The sequence below is a fragment of the Oreochromis niloticus genome, unplaced genomic scaffold, assembly GCF_001858045.2.
Source record: "Oreochromis niloticus isolate F11D_XX unplaced genomic scaffold, O_niloticus_UMD_NMBU tig00007851_pilon, whole genome shotgun sequence".
In the NCBI taxonomy this organism is placed as follows: domain Eukaryota; kingdom Metazoa; phylum Chordata; class Actinopteri; order Cichliformes; family Cichlidae; genus Oreochromis; species Oreochromis niloticus.
The window spans coordinates 111,535-127,855 of record NW_020328805.1 but is presented as its reverse complement, the minus strand read 5'-3'; the positions used below and the strand labels follow the sequence as shown (position 1 = coordinate 127,855).

Genomic DNA, 16,321 nt, shown 5'->3' with positions numbered 1-16,321 from the left:
TTACATGGCTCTCATACACATGAACATTCACAGTGTTCAACAAAGTGAAAGCCCGAGGGAACGACTTGTCTGTGGTGTCTGTTTTTTTGTTAACAACACTCTGTATCGTCTGCCTGAAGGAAGAAATGTGAACAGTTTATCTCCATGATGGGAAAGGTCTGTAGAGATGTGTTTGTCCCATTTCCTCATACTGGACCTTTACAGGTCCTGGATGGAGGAAAGACAGCACAGATGAACCTGTCTAAAGACCTTATTGTCTGGCCCCGTCATGCTTCATGACTGAGGCGAACCAGACAGTGATTGATGGAAACAGGACAGACTGGATGATGGCCATTTCTCCAGACTGCACAGGGTTATATCTTTGGATTAGTTCTGACACATTCATCAACACCACACATCAGACAGCGTTTACACTGCAATCTGCCTTTGGTGGCTTTAAGGCAGCAACTGTGACATTCACTAGTAGAACTGACACACAAAACAACAACTACACTACACACTAACTAAACACTAACTGTAGCCTCCAAACACACTAAACATCACAAATCTCTCACGTATCAAAACTCTCTCTCTCTCGACATGGCTCTCATAAACATACTGTTAGACACTGATAAAGGAACAGTCCAACATTTTCACAAATACACTTCAAAGAGTGGGAGTCATGTGAATATTGTCATCTGATTGGTTTGAATCCTCTAGTCAGTCACAAAAAGAGCCCCCACCCCCCACCCCAACACCCCCACTGCTAGCTAACAGCAGCCTAATATCACTATGCTAATTGTATTGCTGTGGATGATTAGCAGCAGAACATATTTTGTCCAACAACAATCACTCTCAGTTGTTGTGTTGTCAGGGCTACAGTTACTGTGGAACAGCTGTTTGGGGCCGTTAGCAGTGTTAACTGCCCTGATTAGCGCAGTTTGCCACTATTACTAATTTGATATGAATTAGCATTTTCTGCTAATGCTAACACAATTTTCCCTTCCTTTTTCACTATGTGAATAGCTAATGCTTATACCCTTTTCTCTTGCGTTATGTGAGGAGTTAATGTTAAGGCATTAACTAAGCCATTAGTGGCTAATGCTAATTTAAGGTGAAAATTCATTAGCAGCTAATGCTAATACCGTTGTTCCTTGCTTTATAAAAATGTGAGCAACTAATTGTTAATTTGATGTAAATTAGTATCATCCGCTAATGCTGACACTGCTTTCCTTTGGTTTCAAACAATGTGAGCCACCAATACTAAGTAGGCCGATGTTATCAGCTAATGTTAATTTGATGTGAATTAGCAATATCTGCTAATGCTAATACTGTTTTCCTTTCCTTTATAACAATGTGAGTAGCTAATGCTGATACTCTTTTCCCTTATGTTATAAGAAGAGGTGAGGAGTTAATGCTAAGTATGCTGCCATCAGAGGGTAATGCCAATTTAAGGTGACAAACAATTAGCAGCTAATAACTAATACCGTTGTCTCTTGCTTTATAACAATGTCAGCAGCTAATGCTCAGTAGGCCGCTGTTACAGCAAATGCTATTTTGATATGAATTAGCACTGTCCGCTAATGCTGAGACAGTTTTCCTTTGGTTTCAACCAATGTGAGCAGCTAATGCTAATTTGAGGTAAAAAATCAGTAGCAACTAATCTATTACCGTTTTCCCTTCTGTTTTAAAAATGTGAGTAGCTAATGCTAATACTCTTTTGCCTTATAGGGCTTTGGAGCTGACGTAACGCCGCAATGTATTGTGGGAGCGCAGCACCATATATCTGGGCCACAAATCAAAACAAACACACTGTGTTGGAATGACGGTTGCTAGAAACATGCTTAGAAGCAGTTTAAAAGAAAAAGGATGAGACAGATTGCATCTGGATGCAAAGAGACGGTACTTGCAGAAAATAGCGTGCATTGGAAATGTGGACCCGTATGAAATACTTGCTTCTACTTTAAAATTCTGTTTAAAGTAGAAGCAACAGTGCGGATCCGTGGCACAAGGACTGTTACATCTGAACCTGCATGCTGGGTTTTGCCAGGTAATATGAGCAAGATACAGCCAGAGGTTAGCCATAAGATAGACTTCTCCTCTCCAGCTGCCCAAAAAAAGGCTCTCAATCAAAACATAAACAGACCATCCTAACTCTGGAGGAGTTGTCACCGTTACTGGATACACTGCTGGAACACAGTACAACTGTGGGTTGTGGGAATGAACCATCATTTTTTTTATCTAGGGGGTCTAGATTTATGCCATAAGTGCATTGCTATGTAAATAATTTGCATTTACTGAATATGTACTTACTAAGTACCACTGTTCAAAAGTTGAATAAAGAAACAAACACATTTTTGCCTTTTTTTTAATTAAAACCACTTTATAGAACATCACATCAGTTACAATGTAGAATCCATGTCATTTATAGTTTACAGAAGGAACCATGTTTACACAAAATCATGACAGTGTTTCCATCCAATACTAACACTACTTAATTTACTGTTTCTTTTGAAAAATTACCGCTATATATATACAGCACAAGACTTTTAAGAGTATTACTACCACACTGTTCACCAAAACGCAGCGAACCTTCATGATCTTATCCAGAAGGGTCACCTCTTCACCCTCACATGGAAGAAGTAATCTGATTGGCATGGTGGTATGTTTGAAGCAGGGATTTCGGAGTGGCCCTTGTGTAGCGCTGGAACCCAATCACGATGTTTCATCCATTTCATAGGCTGGTTTGCCTGCAATAATGCCAAATAATTAGCAACTCTATAAACAGCACGTAGTTCTGCAAAATCACTAGGATGTTTGTTTTAATTTGCTATGACCTCAGAGCGCATCGGAAATAAAACTAATAGCTATAAAGAGTGATATGAACATATTTAGAACTTACCGGAATGAAAATGTCTGGAGCACACCAACAGATATTTGGAGATGGAAGAGAACTGATATCAGCTCATCTCACAGCTGCTATCCAGGCTAGACACGTTCTTTTGGTAACATCCGCTACATGAGCTCCCTCATGTTGCTTCCAGGTGGGGAACGAATGAAAAGAAAAAACATTTTCAAGCTTTTTCTCTTGCCGGTCGTGCGATCTAACATTACAACCAACCACACAGCAAGTACTAACCATAGCTGGTGTTACATGGCGCCTCAACCAAAAATCCTGGCCACGCCCCTCCCGTGACATCACGCTCCAAAGCCCTATGTTATAACGATGTGGGGAGTTAATGCTATGTAGGCTAATATTAGCGGCTAATGCTAATTTAAGGCTTAAAACCATTAGCAGCTAATGCTTATACGTTTTCCCTTGCTTTATAACAATGTTAGTAGCTAGTGATAATTAAGCTGCTGTTAGCAACTAATGCTAATTTAAGGTAAAAAAACCCATTAGTAGCTAATACTAATTTGAGGTGAATTTGTATTATCCGCTAATGCTAACACTGTTTTCCCTTCAATCTTAACAATGTGACTAGCTAATGCTAATACTCTTTTCCCTTTGCATTATAACAATGTTAGGAGTTAATCTTCAGTAGGCTGCCATTAGCGGCTAACTCTAATTTGAGGTGAATAATTATTAGCAGCTTATGTTAATACCGTTTTCCTTTGCTTTATAACAATGAGAGCAGCTAATGCAGAGAAGGCTGCCGTTATTAGCTAATGCTAATTTGATGTGAATTAACATTATCCTCTAATATAATACTGTTACACTTACTTTTAATAAAATGAGAGTAGCTAATACTAATACTCTTTTCCACTGCTTTATAATGACGTGTTGAGTTAATCCTATATAGGCAGCCATTAGCAGCTAATACTCATTTTAGGTGAATTAGTATTATCCACTAATTCTAATACTGTTTTGCCTTACTTTTTAACAGTTTCAGTAGCTAATGCTAATACTCTTTTCCCTTGGGTTACGATGTGAGTAGTTAATGCTAAGTAGGCTGCCATTAGCGGTTTATGCTAATTTAAAGTTTAAAACTATTAGCAGCTAATACTAATTTCAGGTGAATTAGCATTATCCGCTAATTCTAATGCTAAGTAGGCTGCCATTAGCAGCTAATGCTAACACTGTTTCCCCTTGCTTTCTACAATGTATGCAGCTAATGCTAACTATGCCACTTTGCTCTGCTCAGGATTTTTGTGACCATGATGTATTCTGACAAACTCTACATTCACAGCTCAGTTCCCAATAAATATGTTCTCAAGTACACATTTTTTTCTGTTATTGTTCTCAAACAACAGAATGAGAATGAAATACTGATTTTATCACAGCCCATAAACAGCATGAGCTTAGCAGCCTTAGCTTGTCAGAGTTTCCAGTATTTAAGCTGCCATTTCCAAATGTTAGCTGCTCCTGTCTGCCTCTTTGTCACACACACAGACTGAAATGAACTGACAGCCTTGTTTCATCCTACTGTCAGTGTCACTGACTGTCACTATGACTGTAGGCATACAGCATGGGAAACATACACATGGCTGACACTTTATTAGGTACACAGTGGCCACTATCTCAGGTACAGTACACCTGTGACCTAATAAAGTGTACCTAAAGTTACAAAATGTTGTCTCTGTCCAAATATTTATGGACCTAACTGCAGGTTTACTTTTAATGAAACTCTTAACATGACTTACCAGTTATCATTAACGTTCCTGCAAACAGACTCCTTGGAGACCCCCTACATAAACATCTATGTACTATCCAGCTAGACTAGTGTGTCTGTCCCTGAAAATATTCCTGCATGTGTGATTGTTCATGTCTCATCTGCAGGAAACAAACAGGAAGTGAGTGAAGGACACAGGAAGTTTCCTGCTCTTCCTCCTCTATCAGACATTCTTTCTATACCTGAGAGTGTCCAGTCTCCAGCCTGGATCCTTCAGTCCAGCCGACAGCAGCTTCATTCCGGAGTCCCCTGGATGATTGTAGCTCAGGTCCAGCTCTCTCAGATGGGAGGGGTTGGAGCTCAGACCTGAGGCCAGAGAAGTACAGCCTTCCTCTGTGATCAGACAGCCTGACAGACTGCAGACACACAAAACAACAATCCATCCTTCAACAATCATTTTCTCTTTGTCAGATACAATAACATCGATCCATTTACATCCATTCATTGAAACTTTATTTATTTTCACTGGGAGGATCTTTGTGTCAAAGGGAGTTCTTCCTTCCCACCATCACCAAGTGCTGCTCACAGTGGATTGTCTGATGGTTGGGGCTTTCTCTCTAATATTGGAGGCTGTTACCTTACACTGTTAAACAGCTTGAGATGACTGCTGTTGTCTGTTGGGAATTGTCACCATCTACCATGACTGGTTGCAGGGTGAGGGGAAAGAGAAGAGATGAGCTCAGAGAGACAAGAACAAAACACAAACTAAGGCGAGAGAAGACAAAAGTTAAGGACATGCAGTAGTGACATATAAAAGCATCAGGAATGAAAAGAGGGGAGTGGAGAAGAAAGCAGAGCATCATGGGAAGTCCACCAACAGCCTGAGCCTATAGCTGCATAACTACGGGATGGTTCAGGGTCACCTGATCCAGCTCTAACTATAAGCTTTATCAAAAAGGAAAGCTTGAAGCTGATCTTCAAATTAGAGAGGATGCCACCAATCACTGACTGATTGGTGGCGCTGTCACTTGGTGTTCGCTTGCTTTGTGGTAGAGTATCACTTCCTGTTCCTGCTCAAACACAGTGGTGTTTCTGAGTAGCTTTTCTGCTTAGCAATTTAATTTAAATCTTTTGATACATCTCTTTTTCATAGTATAATCTTAACGTGCTTCATCTGAATCACCCTTTCTGTGTGCTCACTACCTAATTTATAGCCAAAGTATTCACTCACTGTCTCTGTACTGTTTCGCTAGCTTAGCTTAGCTCATAGCCGACTCTTTAGCACCATGGCTACTTCACCTGTCCCTCCTGCACTTTCCTCCTCATTGTGTCAGATGTTTAATTACTCCTCGGCCTCCTTTAGCAGTAATGATACCTGTAACAAATGTAGCATATTTGCAGCTCTGGAGGCCAGGATTACTGAATTGGAGACTCGGCTTCGCACCCTTCATTCACCCGTAGCTAGCCAGGCCCCTGTAGCTGGTGCAGCCGAAGATAGCGTAGGCCCCGCTAGCTGTTCCCCGGCAGACCCCAAGCAGCTGGGGAAAGAGGGCGGCTGGGTGACGGTGAGGAGGAAGCATAGTCTTAAACAGAAGCCCCAGGTACACCACCAACCTGTTCATGTGTCTAACCGTTTTTCCCCACTCGGCGACACACCCGCCGGGGGTCAAACTCTGGTAATTGGTGATTCTGTTCTCAGACATGTGAAGCTAGAGACACCGGCAACCATAGTCAATTGTCTTCCAGGGGCCAGAGCAGGCGACATTGAAGGGAATTTAAAACTGCTTGCTAAGGGTAAACGTAAATACAGTAAGATCATAATTCACGTCGGCAGTAATGACACCCGGTTACTCCAATCGGAGGTCACTAAAATCAATATTGAATCGGTGTGTAACTTTGCCAGAACAATGTCGGACTCTGTAGTTTTCTCTGGTCCCCTCCCCAATCAGACCAGGAGTGACATGTTTAGCCGCATGTTCTCCTTAAATTGCTGGCTGTCTGAGTGGTGTCCCAGAAACGATGTGGGCTTCATAGATAATTGGCAAACCTTCTGGAGGAAACCTGGTCTTGTTAGGAGAGACGGCATCCATCCCACTTTGGATGGAGCAGCTCTCATTTCTAGAAATATGGACCAATTTATTAACCCCCCCAAAATATGACTATCCAGAGTTGGGACCAGGAAGCAGAGTTGCAGTCTTACACGCCTCTCTGCAGCTTCTCTCCTCCTGCTACCCCCCCAAAAACCCATCTCCATTGAGACTGTGTCAGCTCCCAAACAGACAAAAAACAAACCAAAACCCAGCAATAAACAACTTAAACATAAAAAATCACAAAGAAAGAACAATACAGTATCCACATCTGAACCAAAGAGTAAAACAGTGAAATGTGGATTATTAAATATTAGGTCTCTCTCCTCCAAGTCTCTGTTAGCACATGACTTAATAATTGATCAACAAATCGATTTACTCTGCCTTACAGAAACCTGGTTGCAGCAGGATGATTATGTTAGTTTAAATGAATCAACACCCCCGAGTCATTCTAACTACCAGAAATCTCGAAGCACAGGCCGAGGGGCGGTGTGGCAGCAATTTTTCACACCAGCCTATTAATTAACGAAAGACCAAGACAGACTTTTAATTCATTTGAAAGCCTGATGCTTAGCCTTGTCCACCCCAGCTGTAAAACTCAGAAACCAGTCTTACTTGTTATCATCTATCGTCCACCTGGGCCTTACACAGAGTTTCTGTCTGATTTCTCAGACTTTTTATCTGATTTAGTGCTCAGCTCAGATAAAATAATTATTGTGGGTGATTTTAACATTCATGTAGATGCTAAAAATGACAGCCTCAACATCGCATTTAATCTGTTATTAGACTCAATTGGCTTCTCTCAAAGTGTAAAAGAACCCACCCACAACTTTAATCACACTCTAGATCTTGTTTTAACATATGGCATAGAAACTGAACATTTAACAGTGTTTCCTGAAAACCCTCTGCTGTCTGATCATTTCCTGATAACATTCACATTTACAATAATTGATTACACAGCAGTGGAGAGTAGACTTTATCACAGTAGATGTCTTTCTGAAAGTGCTGTAACTAAGTTTAAGAATATAATCCACCCACTGTTATCATCTTCAATGCCCTGTACCAACATAGAGCAGAGCAGCTATCTGAACGCTACTCCAACAGAGGTCGATTATCTTGTTAATAATTTTACCTCCTCACTACGTACGACTCTGGATACTGTAGCTCCTGTGAAAACTAAGGCCTCAAATCAGAAGTACCTGACTCCGTGGTATAATTCTCAAACACGTAGCCTAAAGCAGATAACTCGTAAGCTGGAGAGGAAATGGCGTGTCACAAATTTAGAGGATCATCATTTAGCCTGGAGAAATAGTTTGCTGCTTTATAAGAAAGCCCTCCGCAAAGCCAGAACATCTTACTATTCATCACTGATTGAAGAAAATAAGAACAACCCCAGGTTTCTCTTCAGCACTGTAGCCAGGCTGACAAAAAGTCAGAGCTCTACTGAGCCAACAATCCCTTTAACGTTAACTAGTAATGACTTTATGAACTTCTTCACAAATAAAATTTTTATCATTAGAGAAAAAATTACCAATAATCATCCCACAGATGTAATCTTATCTACAGCTACTTTTAGTACCATTGATGTTAAGTTAGACTCTTTTTCTCCAATTGATCTTTCTGAGTTAACTTCAATAATTAATTCCTCCAAACCATCAACGTGTCTTTTAGACCCCATTCCTACAAAACTGCTCAAAGAAGTCCTGCCATTAATTAATTATTCAATCTTAAATATGATCAACCTATCTCTAATAATCGGCTATGTACCACAGGCCTTCAAGGTGGCTGTAATTAAACCTTTACTTAAAAAGCCATCTCTAGACCCAGCTGTCTTAGCTAATTATAGGCCAATCTCCAACCTTCCTTTCATATCAAAAATCCTTGAAAGAGTAGTTGTCAAACAGCTAACGGATCATCTGCAGAGGAATGGCTTATTTGAAGAGTTTCAGTCAGGTTTCAGAGCTCATCACAGCACAGAAACAGCTTTAGTGAAGGTTACAAATGATCTTCTTATGGCCTCTGATAGTGGACTCATCTCTGTGCTTGTCCTGCTAGACCTTAGTGCTGCGTTTGATACTGTTGATCATAATATCCTATTAGAGCGATTAGAACATGCTGTAGGTATTACAGGTACTGTGCTGCAGTGGTTTGTATCATATCTATCTAATAGACTCCAATTTGTTCAAGTAAATGGAGAGTCCTCTTCACACACTAAGGTCAATTATGGTGTTCCACAGGGTTCAGTGCTAGGACCAATTCTATTTACATTATACATGCTTCCCCTAGGCAGCATCATTAGAAGACATAGCATAAATTTTCACTGCTATGCAGATGACACGCAGCTCTATCTATCCATGAAGCCAGGTAACACACACCAATTAGTTAAACTGCAGGAATGTCTTAAAGACATAAAGACCTGGATGGCCGCTAACTTTCTGCTTCTTAATTCAGATAAAACTGAGGTTATTGTACTCGGCCCTGAAAATCTTAGAAATATGGTATCTAAGCAGATTCTTACTCTGGATGGCATTACCTTGGCCTCCAGTAATGCTGTGAGGAACCTTGGAGTCATTTTTGACCAGGACATGTCCTTCAACGCACATATTAAACAAATATGTAAGACTGCTTTCTTCCATTTGCGCAACATCTCTAAAATTAGAAATATCCTGTCTCAGAGTGATGCTGAAAAACTAGTTCATGCATTTATTACTTCCAGGCTGGACTACTGTAATTCTTTATTATCAGGATGTCCTAAAAACTCACTGAAAAGTCTTCAGCTAATCCAAAATGCTGCAGCAAGGGTACTGACAGGGACTAGAAAGAGAGAGCATATTTCTCCTGTATTGGCTTCCCTTCATTGGCTTCCTGTTAAATCCAGAATTGAATTCAAAATCCTGCTCCTCACATACAAGGTCTTAAATAATCAGGCCCCATCTTATCTTAATGACCTTGTAGTGCCATATCACCCTACTAGAGCACTTCGCTCTCGCTCTGCAGGCCTACTTGCTGTTCCTAGAGTATTTAAAAGTAGAATGGGAGGGAGAGCCTTCAGTTTTCAGGCCCCTCTTCTGTGGAACCAGCTTCCAGTTTGGATTCGGGAGACAGACACTATCTCTACTTTCAAGATTAGGCTTCAAACTTTCCTTTTTGCTAAAGCATATAGTTAGGGCTGGACCAGGTGACCCTGAATCCTCCCTTAGTTATGCTGCAATAGACATAGGCTGCCGGGGATTCCCATGATGCATTGAGTTTTTCCTTTCCAGTCACCTTTCTCACTCACTATGTGTTAATAGACCTCTCTGCATCGAATCATATCTGTTATTAATCTCTGTCTCTCTTCCACAGCATGTCTTTAGCCTGTTTTCCTTCTCTCACCCCAACCGGTCGCAGCAGATGGCCGCCCCTCCCTGAGCCTGGTTCTGCCGGAGGTTTCTTCCTGTTAAAAGGGAGTTTTTCCTTCCCACTGTCGCCAAAGTGCTTGCTCATAGGGGGTCATATGATTGTTGGGTTTTTCTCTGTATTTATTATTGTGCTATCTACTGTACAATATAAAGCGCCTTGAGGCGACTTTTGTTGTGATTTGGCGCTATATAAATAAAATTGAATTGAATTGAATTGAATTGAATTGAATGTCTGTCTCCTGAACTCAAACTGGGAGCTGCTTCCACACCAAGTCCAACATAGCCAGGCTGAGTCTTTAGATTAGTCCAAAGTAAAGTCAGAAAGTCTTTATTTGTGTCACATTTTAGTGGAAATGTAGAAAAACTATCCAAAAGTTATTTCTAAATCTGATATTAAACAGTTTAAAAGGTGAAAAAAGCTGTAAAGAAAACAGAAAGAGTCAATAAAAGCCTCTTTAGAGGGTCACCAGTTTAAAACTCAGACATTTAAACTGGTGATTCTCCTTCTCTGCTCCATTTCCTCTCTAGACTTCCTGTTCCTAGAAAGGAATTTGATTGGCTGAACGTCCTTTTAGCCTTTCTTTAGTTCTTTGGGTGCTAATCAAAGAGGAAAACACACGAGTCATGTGACGTGACATAAGGAGCGCTCAGATTGGTTGGGATTCACAAACTATGGTGCTGTTTGCAAATTTAGCTTTGCAGTGCCAAGAAGATCTCTTAAATAGTGATGAGACGCTCCACAGTGACGTTTCCACACTTTGGAGCTTCTGAAGTGCAGATGTTTGGAAACGCTGCTCCAACACGTGGTTCAAATCACGCGACCTCCAGGTCACTGCTTCCAGGCATTGCCAGGCTCAGGAATTCCCATTTTTGATTGGCTGGTCTTTTGGACTGGGCCTTGTAATGACTGAATGATGTTTTTATAGCACTGCTTCAGTTTATTCCACACACATTCGGTCCTATCAGCAGAGAGAGAGCCACACACTGTCTGTAACATCATTAGTAGATCTCAGTAAAAACACCACCTCTGCTTCAAAGACTAAATCAAACAGGCACCAGTTTTCAGCTCTGTCTGCGCTCTACTTTTTTCTACTACTACAGAAAATAGGATTTACTGCATTCAGGGATATCAACCTCACTGTCAGCCGTTACTCACACACTGTGTGTAGAAATACAGAAAATATTGATCCTATAAAAAGGAAAGCTAGAAAAACACATTGATTGATTCCAGGCTCTATTTTCCTTTTTGATTTCCACTGACGCTTCTATTGTGAGTCTGTCAAATACAACAGGACTTGTGCAGGTTCACTATGAGCCAAACTCCAGACTGACAGTGAAACATCAGGCCAGTGTTAGAAGATAAAGTTCAGGAAAGTTTCTTCATGGTTCAGAAGATGTTCAGCAGAGGACGACTTAAAGATGTGCAGAATGAGCCTGTGAAAATGGGACAAACTTTGTATAAAGAAAGAAAACACATTTAGTCTTTTCATGGAAATCTATCCTTTTCAAAGTGATTCCAAATCAAAGCTAACGCCATTCCAGCTTGTAGCTTTGATTGACAGTGTGTAGAACAAGCCTGATGACACAAACTCCCAAAAAAACTCAAAATCAACATAATGCATCCAAAGTTTCATGGCTGGGAGCAAAACATGAGGCCAACAAACAGCTGTAAACCTGTGTGCTTATTACAGTAAACACAGCAGTCTGTTCTGTTTGACTACATTGATTTATTGTGTGTCTGTAGTTGTGTTGTGAACTGTGCTGGGCTCGTCTGTGTCCCCGTTTCACAGAACAGCATCTTCAAGACGGCACAAATGCTTCCAATGTTTCAGTTTGACGAAGCCTCGCTTTGCCCATCGCTGCTTTTAAAACAGTGTTTGCGCTGCCAGGGACATCTTGTATTGGTCTCATGTCATGAATGGGAGTGTTTCAGGAGGCAGACTGAACCTTTGATGAGTTTGGTGTCTTAAACTGAGAAATAAAAGGACACGAGGAACAAATTAAAGAGAATCTAAAAGAGCTGGCAGCACATGAGGAGAAACTGACGCTGACATAAAGACTGAGGGAAGGACAGAGCCATTTATACACCTGAGGTCATCACAGGAGGGTGATGTGACACAGCTGAAACTCATCTAGACAACATCTGACACCAGAGACCATACTTACCAAAATAAAACAGGTTTTAATGAACAACCATGAGTGGAACAGCGGAGTGAACTGAGCAGCAGGAGGGAGGGCTTTTCTCCAAAACATGTGTCCATCACAATTATGGACAGTCGTGTATAATAAGTAGACTTGTTCAGATTTGTCCAACACTTTTCTCTGTCAGTGTTTCACAGAATATCATCAAAGAGTCATGATAGTGACCATTAGTGTCACTGTGGAGATGCTTATTCCAGCATCACTGACTTCATGGTTCCAGTTTCCATGACTAAGGACTACATGTAGTGATGCTGCTGTTAGCCATGTTAGCATGTTATCTCCAACCGGTGGTCAGTGTGAGAGCAGAAGATGATATCAGTGACATCCAAACAAGGAAGGAAGAGACTGTTGAAGGCAGCGAGCTGTGACTGCTGTGAACAGTGTTCTCACACTATTTTCTCCCTATGTCAACATACATGAGGCTGTTTCAGCTGCTTAGTTATTCAGTGCAACACACTACAAACACCTTTATACAACTAAATATACTAAGAGCACACTGCTGTGGTTGCTGTGATAACCACCCATATATTCAGCTGTTTGGGGCCGAGTCTGCTTCCTCATCCTCGGGAAAAAATCTCAAAGTTTGATGTGTTTTTTTAACTTGAAGCTTTTTGGGATTTGGTTTTATTTGTTGTTCTACACACTCTGAAACAAAGCTAGAAGCCACTGTGGTACAGTGGGGGACTCAAACCCAGGGCCCAACCTGCTCCAACAACAGCCACAGTCAGAAGGATTTTATTAAGTCTCATTTTCTGTTCATTAGGAAAAAAATCAATAATGAAGAGCACATGTTTATAGAGGCACATTCAGACCAATGACAACAGTCCATTCACACTGACCTCCACCTTTTTTTTTCTTTTTTTTTTCAAAATTCAAAATGCAAGTTTAAGACATTTACACGACAGCTACACTTTAGACATTACTAAGGCACTTCCATTTTTATATACAGTCTGCATCTCCAACAAACAACTCAGTGAAACACACAAGTCCTCGGCTGGAGACCTATATAATTATAGCTGCAGGTAACAGAGACCAAAACAGCGCTTAAAGGACACCAAATGATCTCTAATGTTTCAGCGCTTTGTGTAGATAGGCAGGCGTTTCTGTATTTTTCTACCCTTATTTGACCAAAAAGAGGGAAAAAAACAAAAGGTTTGACTTCAAGTGGCACCATCGCTACTGCTTTTAAGAGCAGATGGCTTTTCATTTTGAAACTCCTGCTTGTGTTTGGGTAATAAGTAGGTAGATTTTCTTACTTACTGACCCAGAAGTAATGTCTACTGATTGCTGCTTTTTTTTTTCCAAAATCTTTTTATTGGTTTTCTTATTTACATCAAACATACATAAAAAATAATTATCATTACATAAACAATAACAAAACACCTGCACAACTCAATATATATACAAACTTAGAGCAGATATAGGAGATATGGGAGGAGACCATCTCTCTCAGTTTTTTTTTTTTTTGCCCTTTTATTTATTTATTTTTTTTAATTCATGTTTTGGATGGACAGAAACATTAACAGATATACAACAGGAATAATCATATTGTCAGTTCTCTGTCCGTTTCAAACAAAAAACCCAGGAGAAACAAAATAAGAAACCGCCTCCTGGGAAACACCAGCAAAAACAAAAGCAAAAAGGTGCAAAACACCCTGGTGCCAAAAAACAAAACACAACCTTGTGTTTTGTTTTTGTCCAAAAACAAAACACAAGGTTGGACATTTGTTCAGTCCATTCCCTGAGAGAACAGGGGCTGGATGACTTCCAGCGTCTCAGTATTATCCTGCATCCTGTTATAAAAGCTAGACACATCCATAGTCTCTGTCTTCTGAAGAGGATACTGTTGTCAGGTAACAGACCCAGGACACACACAGCTGGAGACTTAGAAAGATTAAGTTTAAAAATATCATTCACCAAGTTAATGATCCCGTCCCACAAATAATCATTTTTCCAGCATGTGTACAACATATGAACTAGGGTCCCGGCTTCCTCCTGACATTTCCAACAGGTGTCATTATCAACAAGCTTCAGCCTAACTAATTTACTGTGAGTCCAGTAATTTCTGTGAAGCAACTTGTATTGGATAAGTTGAGACTGTGTTTCAGGTGAGCAAACATACCATGATGAAACCAGCTTCTTCCAACTGTCCTCTAAAATCTGAATTCCCAGATCCTTCTCCCAGCACTGCCTCAGCCCCCCAAATTGGGAGAGTGCGCCTCTCTGAAGATCCCGTAGAATTTGGATGCCCTGATTCTATTAATGCCAGGAGCTGCAAACACCTCCTGAATACTAGATGGAGGGTCTGGGTTATTATTCAAAATGTCTGGAAACGATTTCATGCCAGTCTGCCCAAATAAATCCCCCACCTGATTGATACCTGCCCTAGCCCAAGCCTCCCCACCTGACCGGTTTCTTACCAATTAATATTTTCTTATTATACCAGATAGAGGCTCTAGAGGTAAGATAGGGGGCTAGTATTGATAAATTGGTGAGCTCTAAACCAGGTCTCTTGTATGAAAGCCAATACTGGATCTTTAGATGGTACTGGTCTTCCCCTCTGAGTGAGGAAGGCCTCTAAAGACGAGGGAGCCACAAGACTTTCCTCAATCACAACCCATGATGGCTTGTCTGTAGGGGAGTTATTTATATTAACTAACTGAGAGAGGGAGAAAGCATAGTGATACCAGACCATCTTGGACATCGCCAACCCGCCACCATCTTTAGCAGCATATAGTTTGGACCGATTAAAAGATGGCTTTTTGCCTGCCCACACAAAACCCTCCACACATGTATTATAAAGCTTTAGCAAGTTATGTGGGACTGCTATAGGTAACATGTGGAGAAAGTACTGGAATTAGGAGCAATAATCATCTTCCCCAAGTTAATTCTGCCCAGAAGGGACAGATTTATTTTAACCCAATTCTGCAAAAGCGGACGAATGTTTTGAATCACTGGGGAGATATTTACTTGCATTATGTTATCTAAACCAGGGGTTAATTTAATCCCCAAGTAGGTCAAACCCTCGGGCATCCACTTGAACTGCCATGAGCTCCTAATGGCTGGAGGACACAATTTAGAAATGGGCATAGCTTCGGAGTTAGACCAATTTATGGTGTAGCCAGAGATTTTAGAGAAGGAATCAATAATTGAGGAGATTGCAGGAACGGCCTGTTCTGGATTACTTGAAATCAATAAAATGTCATCTGCATACAAAAAAGTTTTATGTTCTTCTTGACCCATATCCACCCCTCTGATTTGCTTACATTCACGTAGTGCAGTAGCCAGAGGCTCCAAAACCAGGGCTAAAATGAGAGGTGATAAGGGTGAACCTTGTCTAGTGCCCCGACTTAACGAAAAGGAGGGTGACATTATCTCATTGGTAGTAACTGTAGCCGATGGATCTGTGTATACCACCTGAATCCACTGCCTGAAAATGGGACCAAAACCGAATCTCTTCAACGTATAAAACAGTAAGGGATACTCAACTTTATCGAAGGCCTTCTGTGCATCTAAGGAGAAGGCGACGACAGGATCTAAATTATTCCTGCCCTTCCAGAATATATGCAATATCCTACGTAAGTTACCTGCAGAACTTCTGTTTTTCACAAAACCGACCTGATCCCTATGCACCAAACAAGGAAGAACCTTCTCAAGCCTCAAAGCTAGTATCTTGGAAATAATCTTTTCGTCCACATTGATTAATGAAATTGGGCGGTAATTCCCACAATGCTGTGGGTCTTTCCCCTTTTTATGTAATAACGTGATCACTGCCGATTGCATACTAAGTGGTAATCTCCCCCTTTGAAACGCATCTTGATATACCGACAGTAGTCTTGGAGCTAATTCGCCCACAAACACCTTATAAAAATCTGATGGAAATCCATCGTTACCTGGAGATTTGCCCAATCTAAGACTACCAATTGCCTGCTTAACTTCCGTTAGTGTGATCTTACCCTCTAATACAGTTCTTTGCCATTTCTCTCAGTTTACTTATGAAAGTAATCTATAAAGGGTTGCCAAATTAGGTAAAACCATT

At 40.8% G+C, this 16,321-nt stretch overlaps 1 protein-coding gene across 1 annotated transcript in view; it reads right to left on the bottom strand.

Moving 5' to 3' along the window:
* Positions 1-2,346: 2,346 nt before the first annotated feature.
* Positions 2,347-16,321, bottom strand: part of LOC106096837 (ribonuclease inhibitor-like) — a 29,908-nt gene continuing 15,933 nt past the window's right edge. Inside the window, exons 7-9 of the mRNA XM_025904965.1 lie at positions 4,835-5,008; positions 2,882-3,016; positions 2,347-2,729 (exon numbers count right to left, since the gene is read on the bottom strand). Of these exons, the coding sequence (XP_025760750.1) occupies positions 2,995-3,016; positions 4,835-5,008 (196 nt within the window). The 3' untranslated portion in view covers positions 2,347-2,729; positions 2,882-2,994. The remainder of the gene's footprint in view (positions 2,730-2,881; positions 3,017-4,834; positions 5,009-16,321) is intronic.